The 21044-nt window shown below is 43.8% G+C and overlaps 1 protein-coding gene across 3 annotated transcripts in view; it reads right to left on the bottom strand.

Annotated features, from left to right (window-relative positions):
- Positions 1 to 9019: 9019 nt before the first annotated feature.
- Positions 9020 to 21044, bottom strand: part of BANP (BTG3 associated nuclear protein) — a 109366-nt gene continuing 97341 nt past the window's right edge. For all 3 annotated transcript variants that reach the window (XM_086847204.1, XM_086847205.1, XM_086847206.1), the window contains exons 12-13: positions 13112 to 13255; positions 9020 to 9758 (exon numbers count right to left, since the gene is read on the bottom strand). In XM_086847204.1, coding sequence (XP_086703330.1) covers positions 9687 to 9758; positions 13112 to 13255 — 216 coding nt within the window. In that variant the 3' untranslated portion in view covers positions 9020 to 9686. The remainder of the gene's footprint in view (positions 9759 to 13111; positions 13256 to 21044) is intronic.

Here is a 21044-nt window from a genome sequence, read left to right as displayed (position 1 = left end):
GCAGAGCTCTGAGCTGGAATTGATGGATGAAATACTCTTAATATCCCACAGAAAAGGGGCAGGTGCTGTGTAAGGAAGGATGATCCAAGCTTAAAGGGATAGAAGGTCCAGGAAAACAGGGAATGGGACTAAAGGAAGCATTGAAATTGCGCTGGAATTTCACATTTTCACTGTTTGCATTGAAATTTCAGTCCTGCCAAGGGCAAGGGGCGTCAGCAGGGAAGGAGCAGACTTCAAAGAGAGCAGGACATGGGATGAGGACAGCAAAAGTCCTGATGAGTATTTGATGTGACAGGGAAGAAAAAGCCAAGGAGAGGAAGTTTGTGAATGGATCTGATCTGGGCAAGAGGCAGCGTCCAGCGAGGCCAAGAGCAAAGGATGTTGCATTCATGGAGATGAGATGAGACAACAACTTGGACACGAGTCTGAGCTCAAAAGGTTGAGTTCTTAGGGCTGAAAACATTTAGGGCAAAAGCAGGAAAACAGGAAGATGTCACTGGCCAGAAAAAGCAGGAAAATCTCTCCCCAGCACCTGAAGTGCATCAGAGAGACAAGTCCTCTCAGGAGATTTTTCCTTCCCCTCCCACAATGTCCAGCTTCCTCCTTTCACTGCTCCCCATCCCAGCTTTGTGTTGTCGTGCGGATGATTTGGATCATCTGTGTCTCTCCTGCACAGGACCTGACCCAGGGCTTGTAAACCCGGGGCCCTTTTGATGTCTGGAGCAGGCAGGCTGCTGGGAATGATGTTTTCCAAGGAGGACGGGGAAAGGGAGAAATTTATGTTAGGAAAATGTGAGTGTCATCTTCGTTTATCTCCCAGCTTCGTAATGGAAAACAGGCATTTCACAAACACATCCCCACAAAACCCAGCGTGGAACGGTCTGGGGAGTCGAGCGCGTTAACCGTCAGCTGCTCCATAAATATTCATACTATTATTATTATTAATAATAATAATATTAATAATATGCTGCAATAAATCACACCCCAGCTGGAACATCCCATCCCCAAGTACTTGGCGGGTTTGGGAACCCTGTGGAGAAGCAAGGCTGCAGCATCTCTTCCCTCTTCCCATCCTTCATCATGTCTGGATCAATCAGAAAATCCTTGGATCCTCCAGAGCACAAACTGCCCCCCACTCAGTGCAGCAGCTGTGGAGCATCCCACAGGCAGCAAATAAAGCGTGGAGCTCCTCCAGGATGCTCCAAAGTTCAGGAAAGCCCATCCTGCACGCAGGGATTACCCGGAATCCTGCAGCTGGAGCAAGCAGATAAGGAGAGAGGCTCAAGCTGAAAGAGTTAAGCCACGCAAATCAAAATGCTCCCATTTGGAGATGAAATCCACACAAATTTGCATTCCCACTCCATGAGTTTGTTTGCAGCTCCTGGCAGCTCTCTGGGACAGCAGGAACGAGCAGAGATTCTGCTCCAGACCCCCCCAGCTCATCCCTGGAGCGTGGCTGCAGGAAAAGCTGAATTGAGAGCTCACCTATTGCATCTGGTACCAAACATTCTGCCTTCTGCTCTGCTCCTGCCCTTCCCACCCAGCCATTCCCAACATTCCAACCGTTTTCCAAGCGTTCAGATGGGCAGTTTTTCCATACTCACCCTGGAGGAGGTGGTGGCACTGCTGCTCCGTGTCCTGCCCTGCACCCAGCGCGCCTGGCCAGTTTTCCTTCTGCTTTTCCCGACTTCCTTTGACAGGGAGCTGATTGCAGAGCTCTGGGATTACGTCTGCATCTCCAAATCTTTCTTTCTCAGCTGGAAAGTCTCAAGTTCCAAGCTGGGATTCCCTCTCCACCCCCTTTCTCCAGGAGTTAACCCTCCTTTTGCTGGAAGGGTCTGTCTGGTCAGCACCCACCAAAATCTCAGGGACAAAAGGAAGAGGGAAGGAGGCATTTTAAGAGAAAAATCAGTGTTTTCTTGGGTGTTTTCTGCTCATTAACTCTACTGTAGGAAAGCTCTTTTTAACTACATTATTTTTAATTCTGGACTTTCAGAAGCCAGCCCCAAAAGTTTAAGGGTTTTCAAGGCTTTTTTTCTTAAATTTCTTTTATCTCAATTATTTTTATTACAATGGTGATCAGTCCGTGGGTTTCCAGCCAGAAATTTGCTGTCCCCCATAAACAAGGGGGCCAAGAACCCATGGTTCCTCTGGTCAGAACCCAGTAAAAAGCACTTTTAGCCCAACTTGACCCTCCTACTTCGAGAACTTTGCATGAGCAAGACATTTATTCCCTCAATAATAGGAATGATTCCTTCCCCAGAAGGGTTTTCCAGCCCTTGGAGGATGGTTGGACTTGATGGCCCTCAAGGTCTTTTCCAACCTGAATGATTCCTGATTCTCCAAATTTAGGATATTTCCCACATGATTGGGTGGTGCTTTCTGTGATAAAACCTGGGAATGGATCCAGGGGCATCCCTTGGGATCAGCCTTGCACACTCACTCTGTTGCCACACACCATTCCCATTCCCATTCCCATTCCCATTCCCATTCCCATTCCCACTCCCATCTGGTGACATTTGGCAGTGGCAGAAGGCACCTGAGGATGAGGAATCCACCACTCCAGAGATGTTTGGGCATTGCTCCTCCTCCTCCACACACTGCCAATCCCTCTGCCACAATTCCCACCTGGATTTCCTGGCTGGGAGTTCCTGCAATTCCTTCCCTGCCCAAACTGAAGAGTTTTCCCCCAATTTTTCTTCTCAACAGCAAGACTCCATTATGAGTTTTCAATTTACCCTCAGCTTGATGAATCTGCACATTGATTAAAGCTGCAAAGATCTGGACTTGGAGCCCAGAGCTGAGGGATCTCAAATCCAAGGACACCTGTGCAGTGCAGAGCTGGGATTCCAGTGGGATTGGAGCAGGGAATGACACAGGTAAATCCCAAAATGAAACCAAAACCAAACACAAAAACCCCACCTCAAAATGTTAAGCCACTTCCTATCACTGAATTTTATCTCAAAGAAAAGATCACCATGGAAAATTGCCAATCCATGCAAAAACATTCCAAGGTTTTTAATAGAATATTCCTACAAAGCCGATTTTCTGGCAGGAAAATTAAGACATTCAACCTTTTACAATATGGAAAATAAAAGGGAATCACTGAACTCAAGGTTCATTGAGCTGTTTGCCACACAAGAAAACTTCCATGAAAACCCAAGGAAGTGTCAGAGGGGGAAGTGTGGGGATGCACAGTTTATTTTTGGAAAATCCCGAGGCAGAACCTGCCAGGGGAGCTGCTGGTTTCATTCTAACGCTCATCTGAACGAAACTCCCAGGAATTTCAGGCAGAACCCAAACCAGATGTAATCCCCCCAGATGTTTACAGGCTCCTTCAAAACCCAGCAAGGGATAAACAAAATGGGAAAGGAAAAAAAAAAAGAGTTGGAAAATCCCCCCCCAAGCCTCTCCCCTCCACCTCGCCCCTGCCTACCTCCAACACTGCTGCTCCTGGGATCAGTGAGGAAATTTGGGGAGCTCCTTTATGCCAGAAAATGAGGAATTTCCCAGGAAACCCCTCCCTGGGCTGCAGAGAGGAGGGAAAGGCAACCTGAGCATGGAAAAGGAGGGAGGGATCCAACCAAACCAACGTATTGTTCCTCGTTTGGGTTGGTTTTTTTTTTGTCTCGCTTTTCCCTGGATTTATCCCGCCTCCTCTTCTCTGAACATTTGGATTCTTTTTTAATTTATTTTTTTTTATTTCTGGTTTTGCTGAGGAGAGCAGGGAGCCCATTAGAGCAGGGGGATTAAGAGAGTTGAGGGAGGATTGAGTAATGAAATAGCTGTAAAATCCCAGGAATTGTGCAAGGCAGATGGCCCCAAGGAGAGCGCGGCGTTCCCGGGATGGGACGCGGAGCCGAGCTGGACAAATCCCATCGGATGGGGCTGATTAAAGCCACCCCAGCTGGGCTTGGGCTGCCCCCAGAGGAGCTGGGAGCAGGAATTTTGGGGAGAAAAGGCACCAAACCCTGATTTTGCCGTTCCACCCAAACTGGGAATCGGCGGAATTGCCGATGCCATCACCTGGGTGCTTCCAAAGGGAGGTTTGGTTTCACTGCCACGTGGGAACAGCAGGGAAAAATCTGGTTATTGACTGGAAATGTTCCTAATTAACATCAAACGCTGGAATTTCCAACCGAGAGATTTTGGGAGCTGTAAAATCAGCCCAGTAAAAACCATCTTCCCTGTGTATGGAATGAAGGGCTAAAATTGCTTTAGTTTTTCCTGATTAATGGAATTCAGAATGCAGCAGAGAATGGGGTTTATAAATAGAGGTATCTATATAAAAAGAAATAGAAATATATAAAAAAGAAATAAAAATAAAAAACAATAGAAATGTATTAAAATACATAAATGTAAATGTAAATAAATATAAATGTAAATGTAAATGTAAATGTAAATGTAAATGTAAATCTAAATACTGTGAATTTATAGCCATTTCCATAATATATATAATATATTATAATATATATATTATTTATAATATATTTATATAAATATAAATAGTGTGCATTAATATATGTCGTATATATGGTCTATTAATCTAAATATATATAGTATCCATAGTGCATATATAAAAAATTTAGAAATTTTGTATATGGTGTGTACAAAAATTATATTATATTATATTATATTATATTATATTATATTATATTATATTATATTATATTATATTATATTATATTATATTATATTATATTATATTATATTATATTATATTATATTATATTATATTATATTATATTATATTATATATAAATAATTTGATATTTTATATATGGTGCATATAAAAATAAATATACCTATATTTTATATGTGGTATGTATATTAAAAATATAAAAAATGAATATATATTTATACAAAATAATATAAATAAACGAGTGTATATATATTTATATAAAAATATTAATCTGAAGTGTACCTTTCACTACTCAAGCAGTGCTTGACATCTCCCAGGTTTTTTCCTGCTTTTCCCAGCAAGCCAAGATTGAATGGAATATCGAGTCCATCATTTCCAACAGGAATCCTTTCCATCCATGGAGGGCAGAGCTGTGTCACTGTGGCAACAACAAAACAGCAAAGTCCCTTTGATTTCCCTGCTTCAGTCCATCTGGAAAACAGAAATCCCAAAATTCCCTAAGAAAAGCCAGGAATCTGGGATATTTCTCATTTTCAAAGTCCGGATCATGGAACACTGAGGGAAAACGAGCACAAGCTCAGCCTAAACTCAGCTCTCCATCCAGGTTTTTGTTGTGTTTCACCACCACTTGAACTCACAGGAAAAACCTGGAATAATCCATTCCAGGGAAATTGTATAAATGATATAAATTGTGATAATTTTATAAAATATAATCTCGTCATAAACCTGATGGAGAGCTGGAACTGGGCAGTTTAATTAAACACCCAAAACACAGATTAAACAGAGGGACCAGAACTTTCCCCTGCCTGTTGGTTAATTAAAAAATTCATACGATGAATAAAAGAGGGAAAATATATAAAAGAAATATTTTCTGCTCAAAATATAAATTTTTTTTATTTATCACTTGAAGACATTTTTTCCTTTGCCAAAAAAATAAAGAAAAAAAATTGAATAGGAGACAAAGAGGAGAAAACTTAGATAAGTAGAACTCAGTTTAAAAGAAGGCAAATAAAGTTCAACAAAGGAGATATTTGCTGCTGAAATGAACTTTGTATGAGACATGAATGGGGAAAAAAGGGGATTTATCCATTTCCACCCAATTTGTTGTGATAAGGAACAAGATTTGATTAAAAATCACCTTTAGAAAGAGGCGAGTTGAGCCCTGCCTCGGAACGTGGGCTCTGCACAGCTCCTCCTGCAGACATTCCCATTTTTTGGGATCCAAACCCACCTTTAGGAGCCTCAGTTTTCCCAGCTCAATGATTCCCTTATTCCCAGCTCCATCCCAGGAAACGAGCTCTGACTGAAGCAGCAGAGCTCCCACCGGAGCTTGGGGATCACCGGCAATGAAAGGAACATTCTTACCCCTGATAATGGGAAACAGCTCCTGCCGAATTCCAGCTCCAGCTCCACGTTTGCAGTGCTGGGATAATTGGGAATTCGGCAGGAAAACTGATTGCTAACAGGAGGTTTTGAGATGCCATTCGGGGTTTGGGGGTTTTGGTTGGTTTTTTTTGTAGGGATTGGTTTTCTCCTGGTGTTTTTCTAACAGGAAACTCCATATCCGTGGAATTGGATAATAAAATCCAGGGCCACCAGAGGATCTCCAGGCAGCAGGAGCTCCAGCACGGAGATGAGCACCAGGAGAACTTTTTTTTGGATGGAATTCTTTGTTTTACAGGAAAAGTGTCAATGCTGGAATGCCTGAAAACGCAGCTCACAAGAACATTCCCGTTTATTTGGGTCACAGGAGGGGGATGGTTTTTATAGATTTGTTTTGCAAGACAAAATACATAAAACTAACAGGGGATAAAAAGAATAAAAAGCAGAAAAATAAAAACATCCCTCACTTTTCTGTGACAGATTTCTTGCTGTACAATCCATCAGAATTGTAAAAATTCTGATTGTAAAACCAGAATATTGTAAATTGTAAAACCAGAATATTTTAGTTTTAATCAGGAAACACTTTAGGATTCTTCTTCTGAGGTGAGATTCAAGATTAAATGATCTGAAGGCTCTTAATAATGGTCCACTAAGAGAATTTTAGTAAAAAAACAGGATAAAGGGTTGTGGATTTAGTGAACTGAATATTCAAAATAACCAACAGGACCAAGTAGGGCAACTCTTCCACCCCCAAAACCTGAACACCAAAATCAAATCACCAATCAATCACCAAAATCATCCCAGGAGAACTGGATTCCACAGGGCATGAGATGAATTCCAATAAAAGAAGCAATAAAACAAGAAATGCCCCCTGAACACTCCTGGTCTCCATCTCTCTTGGACAGAAGCAGCGTGAGGAGGAAAAGAACAGTGAAAAATGAGGATGTTGGAAGGTTTGCTGAGGGGAAAAGAATCTTGTTCTTTAAAATCTTATTTTATTCTATAAAAAAGGCAGAGACTGGGAGTAACAGGAGATGAAAATTGAGAGTTTCTAGGTGATTTACTGGAAATTGTCAAGGATGGAACCACATCCGTGGTGAACCAACACCAACCCTCCCAAACTCAGAGCCAGGCAAACCCCCAGGAGCTTCTGCTTCCTCATCTTCCAAAACTTCCAGGATTTCTCCCTGTTTTGTGGATGTTTTTGGTGCAACCTCGAGGTGAAGGTGCCTTCACCCTGCACAGAACCTCACACACATTCCCAGGAGGGAATTCATCCCTGAATTACTCATTTGGGGAATGATTTATTTGTCAGTGACACAGCCTGTGATGCCTGGAAAACACATCCAGCATCCCTGGAGAAATTTCCTGCCTGGATGAGGAGATCAATCCAGCATTCCTGGAGAAATTTCCTGCCTGGACAAGCAGATCAAACCCCCAGAGAGGGAGCAGGGACAGGGAATACTCACCAGAATCCCTGGCTCAGTGCTGGAGTCTCCTGAGCTCAAGCTTCTCCTGGACTTCAGCTGGAAAATGCAAAGAGGACAAAATTCTGAGTTCACAAACCAGAGGAACAGAGGGAAATTCCCAACTCAAGCTGGCAGGACACAGGGAATGGATTCCCACTGAGGGCAGGAATAGATGGATATTGGGAAGGAACTGTTCTTTGGGATGGATTTTCCAGAGCAGCTGTGGCTGCCCCATCCCTGGAAGTGTCCAAGGCCAGGCTGGAATAACCTGGGATAGTGGAAGGTGTCCCTGCCCATGGTGGATTTGGATCATCTTTAAGGTCTCTCCCACCCAAACCATTCCATGATTCCATGATTATTAAAACATCCAGGCCTGGCTTTATTTTTAGGCCTCTTTTTGGGTGCCAAGCTCTTCTAAGATCCCCAGGCTAAGGAACACCACTCAAAAAGGAGCTGAAGAGCAGCCAAATTCCTGGCCTGCTGCAGACCCCGAGCTCCACAAGCTGTGGCTGTCTGCATTTCTGTGTCAAGAAATATCCTAAAGCGAAGGAGGAATTTATAGAAAGGGTAACACTCACCAGGGACAACATTCCCAGAAGCTGGAGGTGCTTAACCCTTCCTTTGGTAATAAAAAAATACAAATCCAAGTTATCCTGGATTCAAACACGTGGGATTTGTGGCTGTACCTCATTTGTCAATTCATTCAATGCATTATGAGCCCATATTGGGAATGATCCTGTGGAAAATCAGCTGGGAATCAAATACAAAGCAGAACTTCCCTCTCTTATTTTCCAAACACTTTCCCAAACCCCTATTTTCCAAACTCTTATTTTCCAAATCCTATTTTCCAAAACATGCATCATTAAAATAACCAGGTGACAGCAAACAGGTTTCCTTCGCATTCAGGATTAGCAAAGAGGACAATGGTGCTTTGTCAAAATCCCTATTAAATTAACCAGAACTTTCAGAGGAAAGGGGATTTCACCTGGATCTTGGATGCTGGGTTCAGATGGATGAATCCCACTCTGGGGGATTGCTGGACAAAGGAGGCAGGAGAGACTGAAAGGGAGAGAGCTCAGAATTGTTCACATTACATAAAATTATTTCATAAATTCATTACATTTTGCACACTCAAAAACTCAACTATCCCATTTTTTCTCACACTGGGAATTTAGACAATAAATTGTCTGGGATTGGGAATTTAGAAAATAAAATGGTCTGGGATTGGGAATTTAGAAAATAAAATGGTCTTGAACTGTGAATTTACAACATAAAATGGTCTGAGATTGGAAATTTAGATCATAAAATGGTCTAGAATTGGGAATTTACAAAATAAAATGGTCAAGAATTGGGAATTTAGATAATAAAATGGTCTGGAATTGGGAACTTAGGAAAAAAAAATGGTCTGAGATTGGGTTCTTCCTTAGAGGCCGAATGTGGATCCATCCCCAGCTCCTCCAGGACAACATTCCTGCCCAGCCAACCCGGACTCATTCCCAAGGCAGAGCAACTTAGAGCTGCACTATTCATAAATACACATTTATTTTTCATTAGAAATGCGTAATTACAGCATTTTTAAAGCATTTTCCCCTAGAAAAGTAGTTAAGCAACAGTACAAACAAAAGTGTTAGTCTTCTGCAAATACAGTTTTCATGACACTGAACAGAAAACACCAGCAAAAGGCCAAGACTTGCTGTCAAGGAATTTTTCCTTTTTTTAAATATTTTCCTTTTTTTTCCCTTTGTTTTTTTTTGTTATAAACACCATAGCAAATTAAAAAAAAAAAGGCTGTTCCAACAGTGAAAAATATCTGAGCTCTGGAACTTTCTCTACGTGGCAAAGCAGGTACTGCAGGGCAGCAATACCCCCGAACATCTGCAGCCATTCCATTTTCACAGGAGGGACCAACGGGACGGGCAGGGATGAAGTCTCACAGTTTGGATGCAGGAGAGTTCTTCCTCTCCCTCTGCCAGATTTGTTTTGTCCTCTCTGAGTGGATTTAAGTGCAGCCCACGGGGTTTTTTTGGAAGGCTGGGACTCGGATCGGTGTCGTGATGCAGCTCTGATTGAAGTTGGAATTATTCCAGGCGGGGCATGGCTGGAGGTTCTGAGCTCTGGGAGGTTTTTCCAACCCCTCCCACTCCATTTCTGGCTGGAGTTCACTGCCAGCTCCCCAACATTCCTCAATCCTCTCACTGGATTTGGATCGCTCCGTGTTCTATCTGCATTTCTGGCTGGATTGCTGATTGAAGGGAATCGGTGCCCTGCAAAGGGGAACAGGACAGCAGGAAATCAATCCAAAAGTGCTTTTTTATTGGTGTAACCAAGAGAATGGCAGCTTGTTATCCAAATACAAAGTTCTTGTGAATACCAGTGGAAAAAATTCCAGAGCAAAATCCACATGGATGTGGGCTCTGTGTGAGTGGGAATGAGAACACACAAAGGCACCAAAAATATCATCAAGAGTCTCCGTGAAGCCTAACGAGGAAGCTGAAATAATGCAATTATGATAAAGATCTACAAAATCATGAGTGGCACCAAGGCAATTATTCCCTCTCCCCAGGAAAAGAACCAGCTCCAAATAAAGGAAATAAATTCAGAGTCTGGCACCAAACTGAAGCTGTGGAAGGCTCATCCCAGCGGAGAGGTTTTGGGAATAGGGAGCTGGAAAGGCCACCAAGGATGATAATGGAACAGACAGGAGGGAGTCCTGGAGTGCCAAAGCTGCTGGGGGCAAGGGGAGGGAAATCACCTGTTGGCTTTGTCCTTGGAATTTCCCAGCTGAAGCAGGATTGGGTCTAAAATGCTGATTTTCCCCACTGCGGCCTTTCCCCGTTTTGGGTGAAGTGAGCACAGCACGACTACACTCAGCTTTTCCTCAGAGGAAATTCCTCCTCGCTTCCCAAGGAAAACCATGAAGAATTGTGAGCAAACACAACTGACTGAAACCTCCAAAGGAAATCTCCTTACAAAGGAACTCGCTGCCTACCAGGGACAAGGCTGGGGAGGGAGAATCCAAAATTCCTGGGAGCCAGGAAAAGCACCTGCAGAGCTGTGAGAGGAGCAGGATCCACAACAGCTGCACTGGCCTGGAGAGAGCCCCTCACACCCAGGAAAGCTTCCCCTGCCAGCAACCCATCACAGCACGGATAGAATTCCAAGCACAGGGCAAGGATTTCAGGATTTTTTCATCCCCTCTAAACTCCCCCTCATTCCAGAGATCTGCCCTTGCTGGATTTTCCCTCAGAAACACCTCTGAAGGTTGCTCTGTGCAACACCTTGGCCATAGAATTCTCCCTCTGACAGGATTTTGGTGATAAAAAAGTGGCATTTGAGGCTTTGTGCTCCCAGCCTTGAACCTGCCAAAAGATCCACAAGGGTGGAAAATCCACCAGAATTCCCAGCTTTTAGGTTTTATTACACAGTCCCAGCTTATCTATTATTCAAATTAAAACACCAGAAGTTCAAAATCATGAAGTGATGAAGTTGCTCCCAAATTCATTTATTTCCCTCTGCCTTGCTGCCAGTAATTGCATTTGGCTACAGGAATTTTTTTCCTGTTTAATTTGAAGGGTATTTTGTGTTTGTTTAAAAGTCCAAGAAATTCATGCCAAGGTGCTGAATAAATCTATGAGATTGGTAAATTGGATAGCACAACATTTTTTAAATAATCTTCAAAGTTTTCTTTCCCATTTAGAGGAAAAGTGTATTGAGTAAATAGAATTATCAAATATCAGCACAACAGCAACACCAAATATTGACCCAGCCTCAGACCTGAAGGGATTACAAGAATTTATATTTGGCATGATGGTGGGTTTTTTTTCCAAATCTAATAAAATTTACCACCAGCGTTGCATCTGAGCACAGAATTTTAATCCAAATATTCTGTATTTCTAGACTTTGCAAACTGCTGTCAAAACATGAAAAGAAGCCAAGCAAAAATCATTCATGAACAGACTGAAAATACAAAACTGAAGTGGATTTTGCTCTGCTCCAGCTGAACTCAGAGCAGGGATTCATTTAAAAAAAGGGCAGAAAGCTGGTACCTTGTTGTGAGACATGAAATAAATCCACATTTGTGCTGTTTCAAACAGGGAATTGGCACAGAATCCAGGCCAGGTGGAAAATTAATTCCACATTAATGAGCTTTGATTGATAAAGAGCTGCAAAAGCCTTGGGAGCTTCTCAGCACTTGACCAAGAACCAGGTGGAAGTGTCAGTGCAGCCTCACTTGGAGGGTTTTCCCTTCCCTCAGACAAGACTTTCCCCTTCAGATGAGAATTCATTCTCCAAAAGAAAAATCCGTATTTTTATCCACAAAAAAAGCTCCTGAACTATGGATAAACTCAGAGCTATGCAAACACCAAGCTGGTTCCTCCAACTCCTTTCCAGATCCTCGGTTTTCACCTGGTGCAAAGTGAGGAAATATTTACAGCCAACTTGTTTTGGGGCTTGTCTGCTTTTCCTTTCATCCCCTTTTCCTGTCACATTCCTTCCCTGCTTTCCCTGGGCTCCCTGGAAACCTCTGTGGGTAACCACAGCATTAAAAACCAACACACTGCAAAGTGTCCCTGAAGAGGGAGGAAATCCTGGGGTGGCTGCTGCTCCTCCCGGGAATTTTGCTCCAGATTTCCTTCCTGAGGAGGTGCTGGATGAAGAGGGAGCACGGGGAGAAACCCCATGGGAGGGAAGTCTGGGAATTCTCCAGGCTTGGAGTGGGGACAGCAGCATGAGGAACACCTCTCACTGCCTGCTTCGCTCATTTGGGGTCATGATCCTCGTGGGTCCTTCCCAACTCAGGGTATCCCCGTTGTTCTTGGATTGATTAAATCCACAGCAGTGATGGAGGATCCATAAAAAACAAGGCACAATCCCTGCAGAACACCCTCAGTGACCAGAGCACCCTTGAAAATAAAATATTGACAAGGGCGGCGCTGAGGCAAAAAGAATTCCACAACCTCCTGGCTTCCCCAGGGAAGAAGCCCAAGGAGTGGGATTGTCAAAACCACGTGTGACCAAATCCAGAAAAACGTGTTCCAGATGTTTTCAATCAGCTTCGTGGTGCTGTCACCAGAGCTTCAAGCTGATGACAGACTTCTTCTAGCCTCAGATTCACGGCTGTTCTAACTGATTAAAAACAACCAAAAAATCCCCAAAACCTCCTCCATGGCAGAAAGGATCAAGTGTTCACTTCCAACTGCTGCAGGACTTTCTGTTGATCAAAACAACTGGAAAACTGCTGTCAGAACAGGAATAACTTTTCTGAGGGAAACCTCAGGCTGAGAATACTTTTTGGCTGATTGCAGCCACGTTTTTGGTGCTGTCCTTTGCGACGGCTCCCAGCCTTCAAGGACACCCCGGTGACCAAAATAATTTCTCCAGAAGCACTGAGGCATTGAGCAGGGACAGAAAAGCAGGAGCAGTCAAGGATCATTTCTACCTTTAAATAATAAAATAAAAGATGTTTCTTATTATGAGTGATGGTTTTTACGGTTTGGAAAGAAGACCATGAGCCGCCTGTATTTGTGGGTAGATATAAAACACATCTGACAGCTGTTTCGAGCACATTAAGCACACTGAGAGGAATGAAGTGGAGAAGGAAGGGCTCACTCCGTACTTGGCTGGTGGCAGCGTGGTCTGTCACGGGCGTCAGCTGCACGTACTGCACCTGGATGTCGCTGCCCTGCAGCGGGGAGCCGTCCACGCCGCCCGCCGCCGGCTCGGCCGAGGCCACGGCGATCAGCTGGGCCCCCTGCAGCACCTGTGGGAGGGCAGGAGACAGAGGTCACAACGGGGAATGTCACCAAGGGACACCTGGAGTGATGCCTTAGGGTTCAGCTTCTCTGTTTTTCTTGTTCTGTGTTGCATTGGTGTGTGAGTCTGAACTGAAGTGCCAGCAAGTTCTCCTCACAGCTCAGGCACACACAGCAATCCTTCTCCAGCCCCAGAACCAAGGATATAACTCTGAAATTCTTAAAAACTGCCAGCAAGTTCTCCTCACAGCTCAGGCACACACAGCAATCCTTCTCCAGCCCCAGAACCAAGGATATAATTCTGAAATTCTTAAAAACTGCCAGCAAGTTCTTCTCACAGCTCAGGCACACACAGCAATCCTTCTCCAGCCCCAGAACCAAGGATATAACTCTGAAATTCATAAAAACTGCCAGCAAGTTCTCCTCACAGCTCAGGCACACACAGCAATCCTTCTCCAACCCCAGAACCAAGGATATAATTCTGAATTTCACATGAAGTGCCAGCAAGTTCTCCTCACAGCTCAGGCACACACAGCAATCCTTCTTCAGCCCCAGAACCATGGATATAACTCTGAAATTCATAAAAACTGCCAGCAAGTTCTTCTCACAGCTCAGGCACACACAGCAATCCTTCTCCAGCCCCAGAACCAAGGATATAACTCTGAAATTCTTAAAAACTGCCAGCAAGTTCTTCTCACAACTCAGGCACACACAGCAATCCTTCTCCAGCCCCAGAACCAAGGGCACCCTTGCAGCTTCAGCCCCAAAAAGCACAAACAGCAGCGAATTGATGGAGCAATCTGGGAGGATGGGACTTCATAACCTGGAGCTGGAATTGGACAATTAATCCCAATATGGAAATGGACCAAAACTTACCAAGTGTGAAAACTCCTGACCCGTGGTCCATTTTTAGGTCCATCCCAGGCAGAGCCCCAGCCAGGCTCTTGTACTGCCCAAGGTGGATCTTTGAAGGCTTTTTAATAAATCCCTACTTTATTCCTTGAACACTGTCCAGCCTCTGTTCCAGCTCAGCCTCTCAAGGTTTTCATATTTGTCAAACCCTGTGCTGCATTAGTGCAAATAAATCAAACTGGGAATACCCCATGAACCATCCAGACAAATCAAACTGGGAACAGCCCAGGAACCGTCCAGACAAATCCAGATCCAACACCAAAACCCACTAAAGGAACCACAGGAGAAGCTTCCCTCAGTCCCAGCTGCTCCCAGGAGGATTTCCCACAAAACATGGAGCACATGGATTCCCATACTGGATGCTCAATGCATCTGGCCTTGTGGGATTGATAATTGTGTTAATTATTACAAATTCATTGGGACAGAGTGACAGATCCCACTGTGAGTGTGATAACATCAGAAATCACTGAGCAAGGTCCTGAATGAACACCCAAATCCAAGATATTCCTTCCCACAGCCAAAGTTTAGATTCCTATCAATAGGAAGGTGTAGATTTAGGAATTCCCAATTAATGTTTATGTTTATCTCATCTGCATTTGGCTGGAGAAAACAACAAGTCCCTCACAGGCTTCAAACCCACAGAAAAATTAATCCATCTCAAAGCACTTAAAAAGGGGTTTAGGATGAATTAATTTTAATTCCCTTCTTGAAACAAAAATCAGAATAAAATAAATGTATATAAAAAGATAACAAGTCCCCCTTGTGTTTCTCAAACCCAGCCCCACATTCCGGTTTCATTTTTATGAGCCACAAATGAGGGATTTTTAAACATTTGAACACGACGAACAAAAGGAATCTTTCAAACCAAAAGAAAAGAACAAAGAGCAAAAAATAACATTGTTCACAAAGGTTCTGCTGAGCAAAGAATGATTTCTCAGCTGATCTGCGGGTGGGTGGCCATGGACGAGGGGGTGGACCCGAATTTCCCCTGAGAGCGTGGGAGGAAGAGGAGGTGACCTCCAGGAACGACCTCCAGGGTGTCGTCAGGATTTTATTGGGATCTTGGGTGTTCTGAGACAGCACCAGCACCAAGCTGCTCAAGGACATCCCAGGATGAGTTTAAGGAATAAGCAGAATTCTCTCATCCCACGGTATTAGTTTTGGAACCACCCCATGCTGTCGGGATCACCCTGTGTCCCACTGATCCCCTGAAGGTTTGAAATGACTTTTTTTCTCATTTATTTCCCAACTGGAGAATCCTGAAGGGCTGGGAGGGACTGAACAACCACATGAGCACAGTCCTGGAATAGTTTGGGTTGGAGCACCTGGGATAGTGGAGGTGTCCATGCCCAAGACATGGGGTGAGATGACCCCAATGTCCCTTCCAACCCAAGCATTCTGGGATTCTGGGATTCTCCCCCTGTCTCATCCCTCTGACCCAAATCTCTGCATTTCTCTTTAGGTTTTTCCCTCTCCTCTCTGTCTTTTTTTCCCCCTCTATCATACTCTCTTCGAAGCCTTGCTGATTTGGGACATGACAACCCAAATTTCTCTATTTTGAGCCTTCTTCAGTGAGATATTTACTACAAAAACATAATAAAATTAATATTAATAATGAAAACCAGCTACTTTCTCTGCTCTCTTTCCTTCCATGTCAAGTCCATTTTATCCCATAACAAATAATTCCCATTTAACATTCAACTGCCAAAAAAAAAATAAAATACAAGAGATTTTCTTTCAATTTCTTCCAAAATTATTCAAACATGGTTCAATTCCTAACACGACCTTTGAACCCTCTAAATCCCATTTTGAACCTTCTAAACCCAATTTCTGAACCTCCTTAACCCCAATCTGTAACTTTCTAAACCCCATTTTGGAACTTTCTAAGCCCCACATTTTGAATCTTCTAAACCCCATTTTTGAACCTTTTAAATCTCATTTTTGAACAATTCTTGCTACTGTTGTGAGCTCTTTTATTAATCTGAGCAAGCACATGTATTTTCCTACCAATAAAAAGCTCCAAATTAATATGTATTGGGGTTTTGGTGCCTTTTTGCCATGTTTTTTTCCCCATTTCCACAGCAGGAATGCAGTAAAAGATGGTGTTTCTTTAAACCAAAGCGAGGTTTGGAATCCCAGAAGGAGTGGATGTTTCTGGAAGCTGAAACTGCTGGGACACTGATGGCCAAACACATTCAAATGACAAACACAGCTCCTCCAAATGATAAGAAGCTCTGCTGATAAGAGTTCTCTTCAAAAAGATAACTCCCTGTGCCTCATTCTTTTCAGTCTGAAACTTTTGGAGCCTTAAACTAAAAGCATCTCCTGCATTTAGTGCCAGCAAAACATTCATTTAGTGGCTCACATCCTCAGATATTCCAGTCTGAAGGAAATGCAGGGTTGTGAGATAAGGGCTTTGCAGAAAATCAAACCATCTTCAGGTCCTTTATTCCCATTAATATCCCAATTAATTGCTCTGAAAATAAAAGTGGGTTAAGGTAAAACAAGATAAAAAGCATCCACTGGTCTTAAAGTGAGGATTTCCCTGGGAATTTCATGAGCTGCTTCCTTGGAGACCTTCCCTTCCCCAACAACAACTTCTACCGAAATTTGTTATTTCTTTCTGACATGAAATGTGCCGATATGAAAAGAAATTCAGCATAAATCAAAGCAGTTCAGAGCGGAGGAACTGCCCCTGCTGTGCATTTCTGGGAGTGCTGAGTGGAACCGTGCAAAAAGTGACCTTAAATCTGTCAGAGCTTCATTAGGGAACCCCCTGCAGAGCCATAGAACGGGGAGCACCTCCTGGAAATTCCCCAAAATCACAGGCATGGAAAAGGAAACTGATTTCAGCTCCACAGAATGGGAAGAAACCAAAAGGAGAATCCCAGAGTGTGTTTTCAGCAGGGGCATTATTTAATTGGATAAGGAGAATAAACCATCCCGGCCGCTTTCCCGGTGATCCTGGCTCCCAGATTCCCTTCCCATCCTGGAGAAAGGCAGGAACACAACCTTCAGCCATTGAGTCACCTAAAATGTCCCCAAAATGTCCCTTTTCCCGAGGAGTGATGGCAAGGTGTGGCTTTGCTTTGGTTTCTGGCAGGGATGGGTTCAGGCCCTGGACAATGATGTCAAATGCAGCAAATCCAAACACAGATTTCCACCAAAAATCCACTTGAAACCAGCACATGTGTGGAGGTTAATTATAATTATAATTAATTGGCAGTTGGAGTGCAGATAGAATTTCAGTAGAAATGACTGGTTATGGAAACGGGAGTTACCTCATCCCATTCCCGGTATCAAATTCAAGGGGATGTTGGGAAGAAAGGAAATCTGGGTGGTTCCTCTGACTCATCTCCTGCTCCCAGATGCTCCCAGGGAAACTTCTCAGGATGGCTCTGGAATTACCTGATGGCTCTTCCCAAAACCAACCTGCACTTGAGAGGAATGGAGCACCTTTCCTGCAGGGAAAGGCTGGGAGAACTGGGATTGGAGAAGCTTAAAGGTGACCAAACTGCGCCCTTGCAGTGCCTGAAGGGGCTCCAAGAAAGACGGGGAGAGACTTTGGACAAGGGATGGAGTGCCAGGACACAGGGAATGGCTTCCCACTGCCAGAGGGCAGGGATAGGTGGGATACCAGGAAGAAATTCCTCCTTGTGAGGGTGGGGAAGTGCTGGAATGGAATTCTAAGAGAATTTCTGGCTTCCCCATCCCTGAAGTGTCCCCTGGACGGGGCTTGGAGTAAGCTGGGATAGTGGAAGGTGACCCATGGCAGGGGTGGCACTGGCTGAGCTTTAATGTCCCTCAGGAGTCCCCAAATCTACACAACAGCAAGAGCTTGTGAAGAAATGGTTCAGTGCCTGCAGCAAGGAAGGCAAAATCCATGGAAACTGCTTCCCAAAGGAAGAGTTTTCAGGAATGGGCAATTCCAGATCTCTACGATAATTCACTGTTTTGAGCAATACTAAAGAAGCCTTTGGCTCAAATGGTTTTTTTTTTCAGCAGAATGTTATTGTTGGATTTTATTCAATGTACAACTGAGTAATGGCTGGATAATCCAGGGAAAAATACTCCAATGTCAGGGAAATCTTCCTAAACTGGAGCTGCCGAGTGCAAGAGCTCAAGGAAGGAGTCAAAGACGGGTGACCCAGACTCCTGCAAGTGACCAGCACTGGGAGAGGTCATTCCAAGGAAAAAGTGAGGGTGAATCACACAGCATCTGCCTGCTGGGAAATCTACTGGAGTGCCATAAACCAGCCAAGAGGGAGAGGATCCCTCACTCCTGAAGGAACTGCTCCCTTTCCATCCCAGTGTGGCAAATCCCTGCTCATCTGAAAAAGAGAAACATGGCTTGAAATGGCACCCTGGGCTGGAATTCCTGGTGGGATTAGGTCTGCTAAAAACAAAAGGTCAGGAGAAATGCTGGGATATTTTCAGAACTTCTGAAAATTCTGAAATTCTGCTGAAGGTTTCAGGCACTTGCAGAGGGAAGAGCATCCGATCTTTTCCTAAATAAATCCAGAGGAGGATTTGGCCTCTCAATGCTGCTGAGAAGCTCCATCCCCTCCAATGAGGCTGGCAGTAAATATGCCACTTAAAAAGAGTCTGAGCAGATCACCGAGGATCTCCCCAAATCCCACACAGCTGGGAAATGTCTGCTCCAATCCCTCACTTCGCCCTCGGAAGGGTCATTTCACTTCAATTCCAGAAAGAAAAGAGATTTAGGGGGAGCTGCAAATGTTTACATCATAACTGGCAGTGGGGCTTTTTTAATAGAAGCAAAATAACATCTGAGAGTTTGGCTTTTGTTGCCAGAGTAACGAAACACTGCTCCTACTGTCCCCGGCAGGATCCCATTAACCGGGAGAAATATGGATGGGGAAAACAAGCTCGGAGAAACAGAGAAGTTCTAGCATTGCACAGCTCAGGAAAAGGACTAAGAAAATGAATCTTCTCCCTCCTCCACTTGAATTCTGGAATGATGTCACCAGCTGGAGTTCCATCCATCAGGATCAGAAGTTCGTGGTGCCTTCAAAGGAAAAGCAGGAGGAGGATGGCAGGAAAAAGCAGAGTGAGGAGTCTGAGGTATAAATCAGGAGCTGGAGAGAGTTCTAAGCCAGTGCTTGTCAATTAAAGAGCACTTAAAGGAGCAAACAGTGCTCTGGAGAATTACCTGAATTACATTAAAGAGTTTCTAACAGAAACTTGCACCAAAAAACTCCTCCTCTGGACATATTTCATGGCAAAAAATTCCCAAGGACAAGGAAAAGTGGAAACTTGACCCAAGTTAAAGAGCAGACTCTGTCCCTCAGGGTTTGTTCCCTGTAACAGCCCCATTCCTTTGGGAATGCTCCCTGATTTCCAGGACAGGGAAGGAATCCAGAGCCTGGAGCTGTCTGTTGTCTTTAGCTATCCTTTTCTACTCAAATCTCCTGACAGGAGTGACAGAGCTCAGTGAACATGAGGAGTTCTCCGTGTTATAGGGGGTATTTCCACGTGGAGAGGGAATATGAATCCCAGAATTCTGGCTAAAAATAAACATATGGAAAGGCTGGGGTTTGGAATGAAAACCATATGAGAGAACACCTGCACTCCTCCAAAAGCTACAGGATACTGGTAGGAAAGGAATTAAAACACCCAACTCCAGCTCTAATCCTGGCTTTTATCTCCCGGGAAAGTTCATGTCCAAGGAATCCAAAGGAACAGAAGTTTTATCTATTTTATTTCAATTCTTGGCACAGGGGAAGGTGAGTGTGGCTCTGGCAGTGACCAGAACTCAGAGCAGGTGGGCTGGGTACTAAAAGTGATCCATCATCTCCCACCCCAGAAAATCATCTCTGGTGTCCAAACCCTTTTCTTGAAGAAAAGCAATTAGGAAAGCTGATGGATTTCCTCCATGGAGGTGGATGTTGTTCTACACAGCCGTTGTAGTTTTTCAAATATTAGTTTTTGATAGATTCAATAAGCTCAGAGCTGCACAAATCAACACCCTCAGATTGCCAGCAGGGCTCACAGATAAACCAGGAATTACTTCAGTTTTCTCCACCTGAGGCCACCTCACTTCTGCTGGAATTCCACACATGTTTCCCTTTCACCAAGGCACTAAGTGGACAAATGTTTCCAATCCCCTGGAGAAAAGCTTGAGAATTGGTGCTTCCTTCACACTGGGCCTTTGCAATGATGCAAATGTTCTTGTTCTAATTTCGAGCCATAAAATAGAAACAAATCTTTAGAGAGTGTCAGTTTGCTTGACTGTGTACTACAAGTTTCTGGGGCTGCACATGATGCTTTCCCCATTTTGCAAATGAATTTGTGATTCCTTGAATTAATTTCCTCCTTTATGGTCTCAGGTTGAAGTCAGTAACCTGACGTGTAAGAATTGTACAAATCCTTCAAAAACGAGATTTGCCAATTGCATTCCACTTTGAAAAAAAATCCTTTTTTTTGGGAGGGATTTTTAAAATTTAAATGTTTGTTTCTGCTTGCATGGGAAAGCACTCCCAGAGAAATTAGGATTTCAGCAGAGAACCAAAGCTCTGTTTCAAACGGGAACAAAGAGGAATAAGAAGGGATTTGTTTATCCACCGCACTTCCTGCATCACTTCATTCTGCATCGAGTCATTCTAAAGCCATTAGGTAACACATCCACCCTGTTCTGCTATAAATCATTAAAATCTCTTTGCTTTGGGGGTGGAAAACAATTGGCACAGGCGTGGAGTGCCTGTTCTCCCCCGTGGATTAAACTCCAACCATATGTGAGTTGTCAGGGCAGTTTTACCCTCTCTCCGAGGTTCTGCGCTCTCCTCACCCCTTTGTTCACCCTTTGCTTTCGTTTCCCACTTCCAGGGGATGGAATTCCGGGATCCAGCCCATCTCTGCAGCCCT

The sequence above is a fragment of the Cyanistes caeruleus genome, chromosome 12, assembly GCF_971803275.1.
Source record: "Cyanistes caeruleus chromosome 12, bCyaCae1.hap1.1, whole genome shotgun sequence".
In the NCBI taxonomy this organism is placed as follows: Eukaryota; Metazoa; Chordata; class Aves; order Passeriformes; family Paridae; genus Cyanistes; species Cyanistes caeruleus.
Note: the sequence above shows the minus strand (reverse complement) of the source record. Positions and strands in the feature narration are given on the sequence as shown.